At 36.9% G+C, this 20,511-nt stretch overlaps 1 protein-coding gene across 1 annotated transcript in view; it reads left to right on the top strand.

Annotated features, from left to right (window-relative positions):
- Smp_166150 (serine/threonine kinase) overlaps positions 1 to 14,780 on the top strand; it is a gene marked incomplete at both ends in the record, with an annotated part of 30,245 nt that extends 15,465 nt beyond the window's left edge. The window contains 6 exons of the mRNA XM_018797117.1: positions 6,159 to 6,245; positions 9,080 to 9,394; positions 11,366 to 11,537; positions 12,510 to 12,609; positions 13,376 to 13,774; positions 14,417 to 14,780. Of these exons, the coding sequence (XP_018652191.1) occupies positions 6,159 to 6,245; positions 9,080 to 9,394; positions 11,366 to 11,537; positions 12,510 to 12,609; positions 13,376 to 13,774; positions 14,417 to 14,780 (1,437 nt within the window). The remainder of the gene's footprint in view (positions 1 to 6,158; positions 6,246 to 9,079; positions 9,395 to 11,365; positions 11,538 to 12,509; positions 12,610 to 13,375; positions 13,775 to 14,416) is intronic.
- Between the last annotated feature and the right edge of the window lie 5,731 nt (positions 14,781 to 20,511).

Below are 20,511 nucleotides of genomic sequence, written 5' to 3'. Positions count from 1 at the left end.
AATGGTGATCGTCTGTTGCAACTGTGCTCAGACAGTCGTTTATTTTTAGCATAAAGAGAGAAATCATCTAACATGGCGACCACCTGCACCAAACCAACGATGGACTCAAATAGACCATATTGTCATGATTCATCGTTGGAGAGGCTCGATAGAAGACTGTCTCTTGTTCTGAAATACCTGTTTGGACTCCGATCATGCTTTAATAGGAGCAGGCATTTGCTTGCGCCTCACTGGACGCAGAAAAATGACATTTTAGGAGACCTATTACAGTTGAACTCAGTGATGAGAAAGCCAAAAGTAGGTTTCAGGAACAACTGAGATCACACTTAGGTAGTTATGAAAATGAGGCTGACCCAGATGCTGCTTGGACACATATATGAACAATTGTGGAAACAGCAGTAACATCTATCAGTGATTTCAACCAAAGGGTTACGAAAAACCAATGGATTTCTACTAAGTCTATTGCACTGATAGACTCTCGTAAACTCATCTTATCAGGCTCTGAACACAATGAAGAGTGTTAACGAATCAGATCTTGGTTAATCAAAAGTCTAAAGAACGACCGTGAGCAGTGGTGGGCAACGAAAGCAAAAGAGATAGAGAAGGCAGCAGCTATAGGTAACACAAGACAGCTCTTCAGACTAATAAAAGAAACCGGAATTAAGAAGTCAAGTGTAGGTGAGACAATCTTGGAAAAAGATGAGACTCCTATTTGCTTTCAACCCAGACGTTTAGAACGATGGGCGGAACACTTAAGAGAACAGTTTAGCTGGCCTTCAGCTACTCTACAGTTACCCACCATTCCCAAACAGTCTGAATGGAACATTGAAGTAAGTCCACCGACTGTAGCTGAAGTTCAAAAGGCTATAGCTAATCTCAAACTAGGAAGAGCAGCTGGTCCAGATGGATTGGCTTCAGAGGTCTTTAAATATGGTGGTCCAATTTTAGCGATTAGGTTGACTAATATTTTAGCTAAAATCTGGGAGTTGGACGTAATCCCATCCGACTGGTCGCAATCACTGATTGTCCTAATATATAAAAAGGGGTCAAAATCACCCTGTGATAACCAGAGGGATTAGTTTGGTCAACATAGCATCTAAAATACTAGCCTCAATAATTATCAGGCGCCTAACAAAGACCCGTGAACTGCAAACACGAGAAAATCAGACTGGCTTCAGACCTGGTCGTGGCTGCATCAACCACATATTCACTATTCGTCAGCTTTTAGAGCACAGACATGTTTATCGGCGTCCGACTATGATAGTTTTTCTTGACTCGAAAGCAGCATTTGACTCTGTAGACCGAGAGGTTCTGTGGCAGTGTCTGTTATTGAAAGGTGTACCTCAGAAGTACATAAACTTTATGAAGGCTCTTTACTCGAACACTACCAGTCGAGTGAGAGCTTATGGCGAACTGTCATCTGATTTTACAACCTCGAGTGGTGTCCGACAAGGCTGTCCACTATCCCAATTTTTGTTTAACTTCATTATAGACCTACTGCTGGAAATAACTCTTCGACCGAATTTTCAGGAATTGATCTCCCACCAGGAGGTCCACTTATCGACTTAGAATACGCAGATGACATAGTCCTGTCTGGTGAAGACGCTGATAAAATTTAGAGTATTTTAGTAGCACTGAGCAACAATGCCAGGTTGTTTGGAATGCGCTTCTCCACCTCTAAATGTAAATTGTTGCTTCAGGACTGGCTTAAGTCAACACCTGAACTAAGGATAGGGAGTGAAGTGGTCGAACGCATCGACAACTTCATTTATCTTGGAGGTCTGATCAGCCCTAATGGGTTGGTGTCTGCCGAAATCTCATCACGGATTTAGAGAACTAGTTTGGCTTTTGCCAACTTACGTCACATGTGGAGAAGGCGAGGTATCCGACTATCAATTAAAGGACGAGTATACTGCGCAGCCATTCGTTCTATTCTACTTTACGGCTGTGAAACGTGGTCATTAGAAATATTACTCGCATCTGCTAGGATTACTGGGTAAGTAATAGCGAGGTTAGACGCAGGGTATTACTGAATGATGGCAAATCAGTTGATGAGATCATAAATCTCCATCGACTTAGATGGTCGGGTCACGTGTTACGTATGCCTGATCACCGATTACCACGACGCGCTATGCTGACTAGTATTGGGGATGGTTGGATGAGAGTTAGGGGCGGCCAAACCAAAATGTGGCATCAGTCCTTGAATTCACTAACTTTTAGTCTGAGCTATGTTGGTAGATGCAGACTACTTGGTTGGGGTCCGCCTGACTATCATAACCAATGTTTGGAAACTCTGTATGACGTGGCTCAGAATCGATCACAATGGCGTAGGTGTATACACTCTTTGTTTTCCCTTAAACAGTGAGATTAAAATTGCTCTATATCTTTCTTCCTGTACTATATCCCTATACACAACCTTTTTTACATATTACTACCATTGAAGTAACTACTTCTATGAATTCGGTGTTCATCTTGTTATGCTAATGAGGTATGGCAACTTGAACCGATGCATATGTGTGCCTGGTCCTACGTTGTAGCTGACTGAGAGAACAGCAAATAAGTCCGACTAAAATTAAATGTTTATGGTTGTACGAAATAAATGTATTATACTGTTCGAATCAACGTAGTAGTGTTTTTTCACTTCTTGGTTATTCAGTGCTGTAACCAGAGACAATAAAATGGAGCTGTTTGTATCTGTTATTATTATTATTATTTAAACATAAATATTGGTACAAGGAAGCACCAGATACATATGCGCCTCACAAATCTCATTCGATTTGTGTGAGGGCTATGATACTACCCAGGTGCCCAGACCAAAGCAGGTGGTTTCCTTAGGCGACCACACCCGGAGCCTTTGACCTGAAGGTCTAGTCCACAAGGTAGTGGAGCATCGTAAGGAGATGCAGTCCCATGGTAGCCGGTGACCAACGATTGGTTCATACGCCATTTGCTCCCTTAGGATACTGGAGCCCATGTGCACCATTGGTTTGGAATCAGGGTTTTCCAACTCCCCTAGGTGAAATTCACGAGTCCACCAACCTGGTTAAAGCGCCGGAAATTCGCTTTTCGTCCTCTCGATTTCGTAAACAACACCCCCGCCACGAGAAGGCAGTGAGTAGGACTTCCCTGGCACAGGCTATATATTCGCGTGGCCATGTGAGAGCACTTCGAGAGGGAGAGCTGACTCTCCCCACTCTCGGCTGTATCAGGGCATTTGGGGGCTAAAAAAATATGGAACGCTTCACGATTTCGCGTGTCATCCTTGCGGAGGGGCCATGCTAATCTTCTCTGTATCGTTCCAATTTTAGTATATGTACCGCGGAGATGTAGTCCCATGGTAGCCAGTGACCAACAATAGATTCATATGCCATTTGTTTCCTTAGGATACTGAAGTCCATGTGCACCATTGGTTTGGAATCAGGGTTTTCCAAATCACCTAGGTGAATCCTCCATATCCACCAACCTAGTTAAAGCCCTGGACATTTGCTTTTTGTGGTCTTGTCTTTGATTTTCAATTATCCGAGGGCTTAAGTCAGTAATACTGTCTCGTGAGTAGCTGTCATTCACTCACATGCTATTACTTTCATCTATCGATTAGGCTTTTATTTATTGATTTTTATGACCGAAAATCCTCTCACTAGTTATTAGAAACTTCATAACAATGCCTGACGTAATATGATTGAAGACTTTGTGACATGGTTCACGTGCATTCACTCCACATCCATTGGTTTTCTCACTTTGCTAATTTCCTCTTTTTTGTGGTACTATGAAGTGATAACTTAAGCCTTAATAGTTTTGTTCTAAGTTCTTAAAATATAGTCCGCATGATCTTTATCTAGCCGTTAAGAAATTTGGAAATATTTTGTTGCTTTTTAAATATTGTGGAGATATATCGTGTATGGTAACTAGCCTCCCTATCTGGAGGTTCAGCGCTAATTGTTTAGACCGTTCTTGGAAGTTACACAGCAGTAATAAAATAAAATGGAAGTTACCATTGACTGCATATTTCTTTGTCATTTCATTAATAAGTAATTGTTCACCCGGACAAAGTATATAACTCGGAAAATCATATTGTTTATTAGACATGCACTAACAAAGCATGGGGAGAGTCCGCTCTCTCTCGAAATGCTCTCACATGGCCACGCGAATATATAGCCTGTGCCAGGGAAGTCCTACTCACTGCCTTCTCGTGGCGGGGGTGTTGTTTACGAAATCGAGAGGACGAAAAGCGAATTTCCGGCGCTTTAACCAGGTTGGTGGACTCGTGAATTTCACCTAGGGGAGTTGGAAAACCCTGATTCCAAACCAATGGTGCACATGGGCTCCAGTATCCTAAGGGAGCAAATGGCGTATGAACCAATCGTTGGTCACCGGCTACCATGGGACTGCATCTCCTTACGATGCTCCACTACCTTGTGGACTAGACCTTCAGGTCAAAGGCTCCGGGTGTGGTCGCCTAAGGAAACCACCTGCTTTGGTCTGGGCACCTGGGTAGTGTCATAGCCCTCACACAAATCGAATGAGATTTGTGAGGCGCATATGTATCTGGTGCTTCCTTGTACCAATATTTATGTGTTTGAATAAATAAATAATAACAAAGCATGGGTGTGATTTACTTGGTTTTCAGAGACACCTTATTTGAAGGTTATTGGACGACTACCTAAACCGTAGTTTAGTTACCTTCGAATTTGTAACCTATTAGTTGAAGGCCGAGTCTTTCAACTTCAAAGCCACTTGTTTTAGCCATGCAGTGTAGGTTGAAGTCCTGCCCCATCTAATCCGGTCTAAGTACTAGAATGATAATACTAATCTTCAAATCAAAATATGATTCAGAACGGAATAACCTAAGCCTGTACTTTGTGAATGGGTCTATCAGATCAAAATGCTTGTTTACCCAGGTGCAATAGAAAACAAAGCTAATCAGTTTTTAATAGATTTTACAGCGAGACAACAAAATTTGCGCTGACCCATCAACATCAAAGATGTACTAGAAATTCAGTACGTGTTAATAATTCATCTTAAAGTATATTCAGGTTATTAATTGAAATGGGAATTAATGAGTACCCAGTCATAACCTGGATCCTAATTCACTTGCCTCAACCCAATTTGGCATTTCACACTAAAACCACGAAATTTTAAAAAATAAATGGTAAAGGAGTCGAAATTGTTGTGGTAGCAATGACAGTGGGAAAGAATATACATGAAGAATATGGTTCAATATGTAAAGAAAAAGTGTGTTTTGCAGTACTAGAATTCATGATGTTGAGGAAGATAAATAGTAAATGTATCTAAACTACCATGACCGATCTTGAGTCATGCAGCTCTACGTCTCTAACCACTGGTTGTGGTTAACGCGTGAACCCAAATCAAGCAGTCTGAACCTGGCGACATGAAGCAAACCAACAGTCAATGACTTCATAGGATGATATCACTTTTTGGTTTGGTCACTCTTATCTTTCATCCAATTTACTCCTGCTTCAACCCATATTGTGGGAAGTGATTTGTGATACACAAAATATGTCTTACTCACCTCAATTCATGAGGATTCTTAGCCTCATCACCCGGTTCGCCTTTTTCCCTGGTACCCTAAGTCTAACCTCAGTATTACTCACCCAGTACTTATGCAATGTGGAAGCAATGCTTCGAAGACACTAATGATCAGAAGCCTGAAGCCTATCTATTTTTTCTGCCTTTGTAGAATAGGTTTCATATCTATAAAATAATATGGAGTTGACTGCTGCACGGTATACTCGCCCCTCGGTTAGCAGACTGACATCTCATCTACGTCACAAGTAACACAAGTTATCAAAGGCTAAACGAGACTATTGATAACAAATATTTATGTTTTTAGCTATTGCGTTGTGATTTCTGTTAATATGATGAACTACAGGACGTTTGTCAGATTCTTTGTTCAATAACATCTAATTTGGTTTTTGATGTCATACATCAACTTTAAGGAAACCTGTACAATCACCATTCATTTGTGTAATCATGCTAAGTATGTACAGATAAACTGGTAAATGAAAAGTCAAGAAATTTTATTTCAAGCAATACTCTTTTATGAATTTTGCATATACATTTCACACTTTCATGTTTCCACTTGTCACGATAGTCTTGGTTAATACTCAGTAATTATCAACTTGATTTTTCTTCTGTAGTTGTCGCCTCTCAATATGCAAATTGTCGCTGAAATCACTGCATACACTCGGATTCCAAAAGTGGAGCTTGCTCGGATGTTGCAAAAAGTAATCGTTGAATATATTTTATGTCTGTTTCCGTATGTCTTCGTAGGTTTTAATTATGACAGTTTTTAAACTTACAGTCCCACTGTTCAAGAAATAATTCCTAATAAGCCAGGTGGGAGTTGAAGATACTTATGTGAGATGAAAATCACTTACTTTAAAGTAATTATGAACAGTCTTAGTTGTACTTTTAAATACTACGTTCACTTCCTTGGGAGTAATATAATGTGCATCATCAGTTTATTAAGGATTCAAAAATGTTGATAATGTTTGGAATATTTCACGTTTATAGTTTTTGATACTTCATCACTTGAATAGATAAAAAGTACGGACGCTGTTTGTTCCTTTCTGAATTTGTCAATTACTTTAAGTTTCTCGGTAAATTCCTCACCAATAATTGACTCTCCGAAAGACTAGCAACACACTTTGTCGATGCCAGTATATATATTGTCCTGGTTATCCTTCCCTATTGAATTTCGTTTTACCTTCCCATGGTTTCTGAATCACGAAATGACCTTATACCTTTGTTCTCTATACCTAATCTTTTTTACTACTACTAATACTGTTACTGCTCCCATCACTCTGAGATCTGTCTAGATAATTTTATCTCGCTGTGCTAGTTTGATGAAGCAACTTCAACTGACACACATATGTGTCAGGTTCTACGTTGTATATGATTGAGTCTATTGGATTTAAATTACCCATTACAGATTGAACCAGTTAGTCGTTTTATTGTTGTTTTCGGAGTAATACATTTAACTGAAAATTAATTCTATTTATCGACGTTTACACTTTTTATTCTACCTATGCAACTTCAAATCATCTTCGGATCTCTGTAGTTAGATTTATGAAAGCTATAATGTAATACTGAAATTTCTGTTCAATACAGTTTAGTTAGTATTAAGATAATTCAGGGTGGAATTATGTATTTATTATGCTGTTTTGCGTTAGTTAAGCAATTAATTCTGTTTTATTCACTTAATTTGTTAAGGTAAACCACTAATGTGTTATTATTAGTTCTGAATGAGAAAAACCGTATGTTCAGTACTAGTTTACTCTCAAACTAGTCTTTGTATTTAAGTTAAAAATATTAATTGAATATTCAGTGGTTGGCTTCCTTTACTGATCTATTGATTGATCAATATAATCTTATAATCTGGTACTATTGATAATTTAAGGTAACACCAACGTGCTAAGTACCCCTAGATTTTATTTTTCCGTTTACTTTTTCAGCAGCTAAAAAGCACAAGAACTGTTGCTTTAACGGACAACTAGCACTAAGGGATTTGCCGCACTTGAAAGCTGTAATACATATCGATTAAATAAAAAACCCATCTTAGTAATAAATTGATTCATTCATTGATTAGTGACTTGTTTATGAGGGTTAGTGATACTGCCCGGTTATCCAAGCCGCAGTAGATGGAGTGCGGTTCAAATCTGGGACTTATTGGCTAAAAGTCAAACGCCTTAACCACTATTTCCAATATTTGTTTCTCCTTTCTTCATGATTGTCCACTTTTGATGTCCATCATCTACCTAAAACGTCCCTGCTTCTTAGATTTGATTTTTCTTAAAAGTTGTATTTAAAAAATCTACAAAGGTATAAACATTTTCATAAAACAACTTTGAAATAATTGTGTATTCTTTTTCTCCATCACAATTCTATTTCAACACATTTGGATTAGTCATGCGTAACCAAATGAAAATATAGCGGCTAAGGTACATCTATGTTCGTTCAATTCACTGCTCTCTTATAAACTATGTGTAATGCATTCCATACTCTCCATTTTCAATCTTATTCGTTTCTTTTGAATGCTATTTATTACTTTTAACTGTCCACCACAGTTATTGTGATTCCTCTTCTAATTTCATATTGTTACTGTAATCTCTATCTGCGGTGATGTGAAATGTGGCAGTTTAGGTTGATTTACACATATACCATGTTCTATTTTGTCTATAACTGACTGTTGTTAAACAAGGCATGTCTTTTCAATGAATGGATTCGTTATATTGAATGTACTTGAATGCATGGAGACATTTTATGACAGTTTTAGCAGTATCGATTTGCAAAAGTGCGAATTAATGTGTTATGATAAGCTATAACTTCGTGTCATTCAAACTGTTACTTCACAGGTATAAACTATTAGTTAAATAGTCAAACCATCACTCCGTAATTCGGACTCCAGGATTCAAAGCGCACCTGTCTACTTTTGAATGATATGATATACCATTGTATGCGATTAATTCAATAATGTGTTGTTGTTTTTTCAAATACCTATTAGAGTAGTTTAGAATCTAATCAATGCATACGTCGAAAAAACGATTTTAGACAGACTAAACTAGTAGTTTTTGGAGTGTCAAAATTGGGTTCTGTACCTATTCTTGATTCATAATACATATGATAGCTGTAGTCGTCAGTGCAAACCATCTAATTCTGCGCTCATTAACTATGTTTTCGAAATTGTTTCCTAGAATTTCAAGTGGGAGGTCGTGATATGTGGAGGTAATCGAGTCGGATCCATATTAAGTGACACTGATTACAGTACATAATGTTCACATTATATCCCGAATACAATAAAATTGTGAAATAAAAATGCTTCGACTTCCGTTGATTGTGTAAATGGTACGAATCACACTACGAGACCAGAGCTTCATGGTTTCGACCCTGTGTTGAACTGTAAGTGGACAGTACTGAAAATTTCCAAACTGGGAAATATTCACATATAGACCTTCGATAACCTTCACATTCTGTTCATTAACCTATTCGTTCTATAATAATAAATGATTTATCAGTTACTCTTTCATTACTAGAATGCCTATCTTTTCGATTTCAACAGCGTCCATATGATTATATTATGGCCACTTATATGATAATGGAATCAGTTTTGGAGGAGGAGGATGTGTTTATCCGACTTCAACGCCGCAGTAATCCGCCTCCTAGTGCAGTACCATCCAAAAAGCTTCATACATTTTCTTGTCGTCAAGTTCGAGATGAAAAATTTTCGGCTTCAGCCCCAAGTAGTACCCCACTACACCGTGGAAACCTGACTGTCCCATCATCGGTACCCGGAGCCCCTTTGCACGTTAGATCTGGCAACTTAATGCAAGCTGCTTTTATTGATGAATCCAGTACCTCTGATTTACTTATCGAAGTTCGTCCTCTAACTGTTTTTGGTTTATATCATTTGTTTATCTAAATTAATTCTTATTCGGATTATATCCTAGCATTTGTCTTTACACTTGATATACTTTTTCCTTCTGCTGGGAAGAGTTCAAAAACATCAGTAAACTATAAAATTAAAAATACAGATGGTCAACCACATTACCTCCTCACATGTCTGGTTGCCGTGGTCGCGGTAAGTGAAGCGGGATTAAAGCTTACACCATATGGTAAGACAGTTGATTTTCAAATCGCATTCCATACTCTCAGGTGATTATTGAATATTATTGAATACCAACTTCGGAGTTGGATGGAGAATGCTGGTGAGCGGCCTGTGCTCCTCCATGAGTGGTAATAGGCGTAAGTAAGTAAGTAACTTCGGATTATGTAAGCCTAAGATAAAGTAATTATAATTACACAACCATCTTTAAACTAGGGACACAGTAAAAAATGAAGGTTTTTCGTTTATAAGAGAGCGTTTACCCTGACAAAAAAGTTAAGATTATAGTACAACTCATCTATGTGTATAATCGCTTATTTACATTGGTTATACGTGGATCATTGGCTAATTGGTCAAGGTGTTCAACTTTCAGCTATCACGTCCCTGATTTGAACTCCACACCACCTACTTCAGTTTGAACGACTATGCAGTGTCATAAGCCTTCATATTTAGAGTGCGCATCATACCTATGTACCTGATAAGTTAGAGAAAACACAAAACACAATAACATGACTAGATAAAGGAGCTAATGAGGGTAAAGCATCGGTCATCGCAAAAAATGTAGACTTCTGATTCAAAATAGAATTCCGGCCGGATAAACGTGAGTATTCAAATTACAAAGCAAAAATAACATTGTTAAGGCATTTCTAACAGTCCTGAATTAATAAAAAAGGGTAAGTCCAAGCGACCCTAACTTGCATCCCTTTTTTTGTTAATCTCATCTATCTTTTCTAAAAAACCTGTAAAATTTATGCTTAGTCTCGACTAGGTTACATACTTTGATTATTAGAGTAAAGCAGCTGTTGTATTAGTAAAATAAATGTTATAATTAATTTATAATTTTATCAATCCGGTTAACATTAAGAATAATATCTTTTGATATATATATAGCGATATGATGACTTGGGTTAGCACACATCTGATGATGTTTGACTGATTCTAATTTGAAAGTCCGCTATTACTAGTCAAAATAAATTAAATTTTTGGACTTACACCTACTGTTTTAATGATATGTTGTTTTATTTAAAGTATTCGCTTCCTATTTACTGGCTTATAGGTTTACTCGTTTTTTTCAAACTTATGAGCATCCCCCATAATTATTGTTTTCCAATCTCAATGAAAGTATACAGAGTTATATGATAACATTTTGTAATAAATTATTTTCTACGACAGATGATTTAGATTTTGCTGGGCTATTTGTATGCATTATTATCAGTAAACGGTTAGTCCCGATTAATAATAGGTCTTTGTTTTGGTAAACATCAAAAAACACTTTTAACTAAGTATAATGCTATAGAATCAGTTTATGTTCGTCTAAGCTAATGAGCATTGATAATCATGTGAAAAATAGCTATAAAGATTAACACTCCTTTCACGATTCTTCGTCAGTTTGTTAGAAATAGTGATAATATGAATGCAATAATGTTATGTGTCTATAGTGACTGTACATAACGTAACTAGTCCTATGTCAATGAAATATATTTCCTTTGGCTTATATATTAAATGTTCATCAGGCCGCTTATCATACAGCCTATTCTGAATCCGGTACTTCGATTGGTTGTTTGGTGTTAAGTGTTAGCTCATAATGTTTGGAAATATTTGATTATTAAATAATTTGCTTCATATTTAATTACTGCTGTTGACTGCATTGATTATAGCTATAAATCCACCATACTTTAATGTTTTGTTTTTTACCTTGCAACATCATATTGAAATCGCTGTTTTTACTTGATACCAATTCAGGCTGAAAAAAGTACCAAGCTCAATTCATCTTTCTCTCCATCTAAACATGATATTTTTTCAACTCAAAATAAACACAGAACTGGTCATACTAAAGGTGAAATCGAAAATTGTCCTCCTCAGTTATTTTACACTGATATGGTTCCAGTGAATAAAATGAACCTTCAATCTCGAGGTAGTTTTGTTTTTACTGTTAATTATCATGTGCTGTAAGTACTCATCAGTATTTTTTCGTGTAAGATTTACCAGTTAACAGCCTATCTTGAACAATACAGCAATACAAGATGAATATCTAAATATAAATATTAAACCTCTAAGATATATAACAAATTTTACGTGCATTTAGACTAGTTCAAATGGGTTTGAGCTGTATCAAAGAATCTTCAAAGAAATATCACTCATGTCCATTTTCTACAACCTAACAAATATATAACCAGCTCATATTGATAACAAATAATTGAGTTGTTAGAACAAGCGAATATCCTATCAATATCAGAATAAATATGGTTACTTATGTATGTATATCATAAATATTTATCTACTCAAGTTCCAGTAGTCAGACAAAAACTAGTGGGGATCCGCAAGTATGTTAAATAAAATGCCTCAAAATCGACCACACTATTGAAGATACACTCGCTCTTTATTTTCCTTTAAGTCTCAAGCTTTAATATTATTTCACACTGTTTATTCCTCAAATTTATCTCTTCAAAATGTATTCTTCGTTACCTAATCTTTCTTACAATTTCGATTTTTCCTATTTTTCATTTATTCTTGCCTTGCCGATGTAATACGGCAACTTGGGCTGATGCACATTTGTTGTCAAGCCTTATTTAGAAAAAAAACGTCGCTTCGCGATTTTATTGTTGAAGTCTCGTTCTGAACTTTTCAAGAATATCAATCATAACATTCTAATATTCCCATTTTTGCGGTTCCCACCCCTAGATAAAGTGTTTTTTTTCACCAGTGCAAATTTTGTTTTCCATTGTAGTTGTCCTGAAATTGGATAACTTCGATATTTCTGACAAATTAATATTTATTGTTATAATGTGATTTAACACGTACCTTTCAGATATTGAACACAATAAAATGGTATCTGTTTTGCCGCCGTTAAATTGTAACTTCATTTAAAGATTGATCAATTTTTTAGGTAAAATTACAGATCATCCTGGTTTATCTCCCAGTCGTTCCGTTGACTCTCAGCTCATTAATTTGACGCATGATTTTCACAACGCACAGTTGAGTGAAAAGTAAGTTAGCAGACTTTTTGAAGTTTTGTTTATTGAAGCTTTCGATAAAATAGACGTCTAGGAACGACTTTCGCACATCAAAACTTGCCAATGACCAGCCGCTAAATATGACAGACTTAGTTTTTTGGTATCCGAATATTTGATCTGAGATCTTGAATTTCACGTTCAACCTCTTCGTGTTTTCACCAATAAGTTTTGATTATTTATAAAGTCCTGATCTTTTACGCTAAAAAATTCGTATACACCTTTGGATGGATAATTTTAAGTTCGGGAATGTCACACAAAATTGTCTTCCACATCTTATGCAATTGGGTCCATTACAATATAAGAAACAGTGGCTTAAGGGTTTGCGTTTATTTCTCATCCCTAACAGATGAACGCCATCCCTTGGACTTATTATCTGTCGTTTTATGATTGGGCCACTTTACCATCATTTTACCTATCTGGAGCATATTCATGTCTTATTTTTATATTTGCCTTACTATTGACAGCTTCACTTATGAGATCTGGTTACTATATTTGTTCAGTTGCAGCCGAAAATCTTTTATGAGTATATCCTTCCAGTTGTATCAAATTTTTTGTGTGATTATTTAGACTAATTTCAGTCCAGCTAATAAAGTGCGGATTACCGTCTTTGTCAGTTATTTATTTGTATATTTCTTTTACAGTTTTAGTTGCCGTTGTAGATTTTCATGACAGAAAAAATAGAATTTCAATGACTTCATCAAATTTAGATTGTAAACATTTTCTGTTTTTATTTATATAGAAGACGTCCTATTTCGGTAACTGAAGCTACTAGTGAGGATAACTTATCTACCGCTTACTCATCGTTGTCATCGCAATTACAGCATGAAATAGCATCTCTCCACTCAAGTCCTGGCGTCGTCGGTGATGATTTCTCACAGTCCCAAAGTTCAGCTGATGAATGTGGGACAAGTTCAAGTCGTGTCCCTGAAGTTAGTGGTTGGCGCAATTTTGGGCGTCTACGAAAAGCTCTTACTCCAAAAAACGTCGTGCCAGATGGCCGGCTTGTTGTAGATCGGTTACGAAAAACGCGTCATTTAAACAATGTGTTAATTGTACGAAACGACTTGAGTCCTGGTCAGGTGTTTGATCAAATAACTGCAGCGTTAAAGCAACAGTCCATACGCTTTACTCTTAAAGGGTTTGTCCCAAAACATTTGTTGAATTTTTGTGTCATTCGTTTTGTTGACTCAGTTAAAAATCTCTTCTTATTTTAGAAGTTGTTAGTTTGCTCTAAGAAAGACTATATTGGTTGAAATTTATTATTTATTATTGAATGTAACATCTCTAGAATTGATAACTTTATAAACGTACTGCTTGCATAGCCGAATTCTCGAAATTTTCTAAATATCTTCCCATATTGAATCACTAATATTATCCGTAATCATAATGCTAAATATTTCCTGGCAAAATCATTAAACTTGCGATCTAAAAGTTAAATCATTAGTTAACTTTCTACTTTTAAGACTAAGAATGATCATGAGTTGTTATTAGTTGCAGAGTGTTAAATTTAGACTATTGAAAAATAACGAATTTTATAAGAATGTAGAAATATAGTGAAGTATTACTGTATCACTGTGTTTTCATGATTTCATTATATCAATTTTATATTTGCCTTCCAGTATACCTTCTGTACTGGCGAACATAGTAAGTTTTTCTTTCGCAGGCTATTGGAATTGTAGATCCTCATTCAAACAACATTTTTTCTATAGTCAGTTTCACAAAGATATTCATTTATAAAGCTGAATATTATAAATCCAATATCTTTTTCTATTCCGAGTAGATCTGGCTTCCTGTGCGTTTTCGCCAATGATTGGGGGAAAACCGTATTGTCATTCGAACTGGAACTGGTTTATGTGTCAGCTAGGGCAGTCGAAGCTTCAGTTCGGCGTCGAATGACTTTAAGGTCAACATCACCAGCAGCCCCCATGGTTCCTGCGCATTCAAGTGAAATTTCAAACCATCCTGGGATGGCTACCAATACATCGACTTCTTCTAAAGGTTCCTCCCGTCTGCCTTCAAATTCTCGCGACCAGCATGATCGAATGCTTGGAATAAAGATGAAACGTATTCGTGGTGACTCATTCATGTACACTAGCTTATGTCGTACTATTCTTGACTTAGCTGGTTTGCGATCAGAAAATTAAGATCATTTTTTATAATTCTGACGAACCTGCCAATTTATTCCCCAAGCGTATGTGATAGAATAATTAACACATCTAGATGAACGCAATGAATATTATGCTAATAATAAATGCTAGTGATTTCATAGTTTTATTTATGATGTAATTAATATCTGTTTGATGTGCATTGATCGTACTATTCCCGCGTGAAGCCAATAATTAGTGGCGCCATTAAGACCAGTCAACATTTGTTTGAGATCTAATAAACGACAGAGTATAGTAGCTGAGACTGGTAAACTAACTTTCGAATTGTAGCATTATCAAGTTTGTTGTCGCATTACCCTATGGTGTAGGCGAGATTATCTTTTACTGATGGAGATGCGGTTATGCTGAGCAGTAGTTTGTTGTATGTGTTGGACGTGGAATTTTACATTGGAGGACACAATTTACATTTGATCAAAACTGTTTGCAAAGCACTCCTTCCAGATGGTAGAACAAAGGTCTGAGCATAATTCTAGTGTTAGTTGGTTTGATCGTAATCTTTAAACTCTGAGATTATTAGTCTTAGATCGAACAAAAACATGTTGGTTTCCGAGTCATCATTCGATATAGTCTCGCGTTTTGGACTTAAGAGAAATAGATGTAATTCACTTCGGCTGTGAAGAAGTTGCAATATTTTCCTGCGACTTACGGTTACAGTTACGTCTGCTGTTGTGACCAATTTGCACCATTATGCTCTTGCTGTAACGTATTTCTCGGGATTCATTTAGGAACTGTCTAATTCTTTTAGATTACACTATCAGCTCAAATAAAGTCGATCTAATTAGTTCTGTCAATTCATTGACATGTGGAAAAATTAAGGGACCTAGGATAAACAATAAAATATGTTTTCTGATGGACAGGGCTATCGCTCATGAGTTTAAGTTCTAAAAACATTCAGCGGTTTTTCTAATCGGTAAACTGAATCAGTTTTAAACACTTTATGACTCACTGTATTGTGAGCATTCATAAAGCTTTATCGCTAACTGCATAAGGAAGCCACCTAACACATCGGTATCCTCCCAACAATTTCAAATGATATTTTTATGTAATACCTTATTATCTGCTCAGATGTAAACGACTGTAGACAAATTCTTTGTGATATATATCATGACGCCGAGTAATGTTTTGAGATGCGTTTGGAAAGTGGTCGCTTTTTACGGTCAATTTTACTTGCTCCTCAGGAGCACGTAAATTTATAGATGCACATCGATATGGTCCGAAGTGGGAGCTTATCCTTAACATATCTGTGAATGGTAGACCGATTTGAGAAGACATTATAGAGCTTAGCTAAATAGAAGTTTTTATTCAGGGATATTGAAACCCGTTGCAGTTGGTGAGAAAACAAAGGCTCTGAGTATTATCCTGAAAGAAAATCGATATCCTGCGAAATTTACGAATAAAAATTTAGCCAAGAAAAGAAAACATAAGGAAGGCCTGACATAAAAGAGCCTCCGTCTATGCGCTTACAATTTAGAGGCAATGCACCCAGCGAAATACTAATACTAAAGTTGCACAGAACAATCCAAAGAACTTTTAGTGCAGGTAACTGCCATTGTTGTCTTCTACACATTTGATGATCACTCTGAGATCGGAAGATAATTTACCTAGACTAGCCACCTCTTTCTGTATCTATCAATCGAGCTATTGTAAAGCAAGCTATATTGGCAGGTGCCTTAGGAATTTGTATTTTCGGGCTCGCGAGCACCCTCCATTGTGGTTAAGCAGAGGTATAGTTAGAACTATTAACAGCTCGATTTTAACTCATTTAGTACAAACGGGCTATACAGCCAACATGGAGCAATCATTCACAACAGTATATCTTGTAAACAGCAATCTGCCTAAATCCATCAGACTGGAAATCCTTCAGATAGCTGAAGCTATAGCTATTCGAATAAAAGAGCCGGGGCTTTGCGTTCAAAAGAATTATATTTAACCGTTCATATTACCTTGGCCAACTTCTGGCCCGATTTGTTAGCGGTCATTTATATGATATGGTGAAGTAATTTGGCTAATGTTCGCTTGCATATATTAGATTTCTCTTATTCACACGTCTTATCATTATTATTAGTCCTGCTAACCTTTTTGAGATATTTATTCGGCATCCACTCCTATCTACTAATTCTTACCTAATTCATATTATTCTACATATTACGTAATTGTAATTACATTATCTCTCTCACTTCATGTTAACTATATTTATTCTGGTCATTGATCTTCCACTTTCATTTAACGTATAAATTTGTTCAAGTTAACACTTCGTATTGGTCACCCCAACATTAACGGTTTAATTTGATTTTATATTACAAACAACCCTAAGCTCATATGCTATAATTTTAAATGATATACATTCCCTTATCCAGGCCAATCTTCGGGTTATTAATTTGGGTATACAATTGTAGAATCTGAAGAGATATTAGTGAAAATAATATTCCTACGAAATTGAAGTAATTTCCCATCCACTGTGTCTTGAGAACGTATTCGCCTGGTACTGGAGAATAAAGTTTCTGTTTCTACTCAATGGGAACCAGCTACAAAAATTCATGTACTAACCAATCCAAGTTGGTTTTTCGGATATCGATCTGTGTAAAGAACCATCTGACCTTTTCAAAGGTACATCAAGAAAATGAGATTTCTTGTTCGTCCCTGCTTGTAAAGTGAATTGAGTGATGACAATCTGTGGATCGATCCAAGATTTCATTGAAGTTCATATCTTCTTTACAAATAATGAGTATCATCCACATATCACCTATACAAAAACATTTCTAGATTATTGGTTGAAGTACCGTATTTCCCAGATATGCTATGAAGCGGTCAATCAAGAAGGGGTCTGGTGGTGAACCAATAGCAACTCCATCAATTTGTCTGTAGAAATAATTATTAGATCTGAATTGAACATTGCGAGTACATCGTAGTTCTTTTAGATTATATTTTGGGATACAAATATCAAATTTGTTATTGTCAGTATAGCCACGTAAAGAAATTTAGTTTTTGTGAGTAGAAAATTTGTAAAGAGATCCAATGAGATCATTTTTCTACCATTTGTATTGATATTTCCAAATAAGTCGACAAAATCGGATGAATGAAGAGTTTTATTTATTGATGTGATTTCCAACAGGTTGTTAAGTTTCAGCAAACCACTTGGCAAACAAATGATGATGAGGGTCATTCATATAAATTTTAGGACAAGGGAACATTCTTATGAACCATTAAGAGTCGGTAGTGGATGTCGAGTCGTGGACGGACTATGATCACCACTACTATTCGATTACGCGTACAAATATGACTTGGTTCCCTTGATAGCCCGTAAACCAGAAGGCTTTACTAGTCCAGATCAAGTATATTTATTGGCGATCTCGTGGTATCGAAATAATACCGAGACGTGCCAAAGAGTACAAGCGAACAAGCAGTGCGTGAGCAAGCTCGAACCAAACCAGGCGGTATATGGAACAAGAAGTGAAACGGATACAGTTAAACAAATACAGTAAAACAATCTCTACTTGGCAAACAAATGATGATGAGGGTCATTCATATAAATTTTAGGACAAGGGAACATTCTTATGAACCATTAAGAGTCCGTATATTCCCGGTAAAGCAGAACTCGATGGTCTAAGGTGTTCATAGAGGTCATAATCGATAATAGACTCATCTTCCTTAAAATTTCAGTTAACATCTGTTTCGTTTTCTCAGCTACATCTTTTTAATTGGTTTCTTTAGAAAATTTGGTAGCATCAGATAATATTGAAGATAGCTTGTTAACATAGTCATGAAGACCCATAAAGACTGTGACTATGTTACTAAAATTATCCTACAAATGATAAAAGATACGACCCCAGTCACGCAACACAGTGGTAACAAACCTTCGTTGAATAAAACTCCATATCTCCTTACCTAAAGAATCCAAGACAGAATAACTCAAAATCAGCACCAATTAAGAATGGCTATAAAATAACTTTCTGCTCTAAACACAATAGTTGTGCTACTATTCCGTCCAGCTACCCTCTAGTGCATGAGTACCACCCATTTGGTGAGGTACCGTGCGAATGTTCGAACCCCCATATCAAGAACATTACGAACTGTCAATGCCAGAGCTGAAGACAATTCAGCTTCCCAAATCAAATAGGCTGGATAACACCACATCACTGAATATGGTAAGAAATTCAGGTGAGCGGAACCACATTAGTGACACCGATGAAGTGTACGACGACGGCTCAAAAATTCTTAGATGACTATAGCAGTAACGTAGTGGAATCGGTACTGCACACATTTTACATGAACGATTGCTCAACATCCTTCCCCAATGATGATGTCAAAAAAATTGGGGTACAATTGAACGAGTCGATGGCTCGATGAGGTTCCAAGTTGAAAAATGGATAACCAACTAGGAACTGGCACGGGTTGTATTTCTGAAGTCCGATAGCATAGAAACGATAGTTGATATGCTTTTGAATCAAGGGTCCACTTATCGAGCACTTGGGGTTGAGTGAGACACTATATACAATTATTTTAAATTTCGACCCGACTCAGAGAAGGAACCTTTGACCGTAAGAGGAAAACTATCCATCATTTCACCTCTGTTAGAATCACTAGGTGTGACTATCCCAACATACCTTCTAGCTCGGCGAACCTTTGTGAGTCATACATTGGTTAGGACCGGCATCAAAATGCTAGTGTTTTGCCCTCGTGAAACAGTTGGGTTAAGTTTGTGCGGAAGCTAGGTACAACCAACATTCCCTGGAGTAGTAGGAGTAAGAACAGAGAGAACTTTGGAGCAATTGAGTTATATTTGTTTTGTGATGCCTCCAAAACAGATTACGGTTCCGCAATTCACTCCTGGAACATCCTCAGACACAAATCTCCGGACAGCGTTTTGCTTTATAGTAAAGTACTAGTATTAGTACGAAAGGAAACGTATAGAGATGCTGCAAAAGCTTTGTGTTTCTAGAGGAAGCCGAATAGCTGCAGATTGTATGTTGGGTTTATGGGTGCACAGGCGTAATGTTGTAAGTCCTGCGCTCCCCAATGATATAGAGAAGTTAGCAAGGAGAGCGATGACTGGATGTATTCAAAAATGTCTTCACTCACCCGAAGGAATTTTGGTGGCCGGTGTAACGGAAAGAGAATGCTGAAAATCCCTCTGCAGCATTTCGTTCGACAGTATTGTCATTTATTCGTTCCTTCTCCCTGTCGTGTATTTTAACCTTCATTCACATTTCTTTTGATTCCACTTTGTGTTCTTCAGTCATCCTCATCTGAGCTTTTATTATGTGATGTTGGTTAAAGACTGTCTTTGTGTTACTTAATTCTTCTGTTGCATGTTGCCGGACTATTGACAATAAGGTCGTGTCTGAATAAGCTCAAGCTGACGGCGTGGTTCAGCGTGTAACACTTAGCCTTCGACTGTCTGCTTGGAAAGGTTGCTGAAATCCCTGATCCCATCTTGTTAGGAATATTTTTATTGATCCTCGAGCGTTGAACCCCTGTGCGTTAACTATTTGTTTTGTTTTCGAGAAACGGGACTAGGTAAAACTCCACTAGTCACAGCCTCTCAATATAACTCCGGAAACTTCATCTCAAAGCTGGTCATTAGTGAATACTTGATAACTGTCAATATTAAACCGTAGAGATTGTTGAATTTCATTGAAATCATGGACCGATTCAGGTTGGACAAATATAAAATTAGGCATTAATGTCTTTACTTTCATCAATCCACATC

The sequence above is a fragment of the Schistosoma mansoni genome, chromosome 4 (assembly GCF_000237925.1).
Source record: "Schistosoma mansoni strain Puerto Rico chromosome 4, complete genome".
Taxonomy (NCBI): Eukaryota; Metazoa; Platyhelminthes; class Trematoda; order Strigeidida; family Schistosomatidae; genus Schistosoma; species Schistosoma mansoni.
This window is presented reverse-complemented; position numbering and strand designations above follow the sequence as displayed.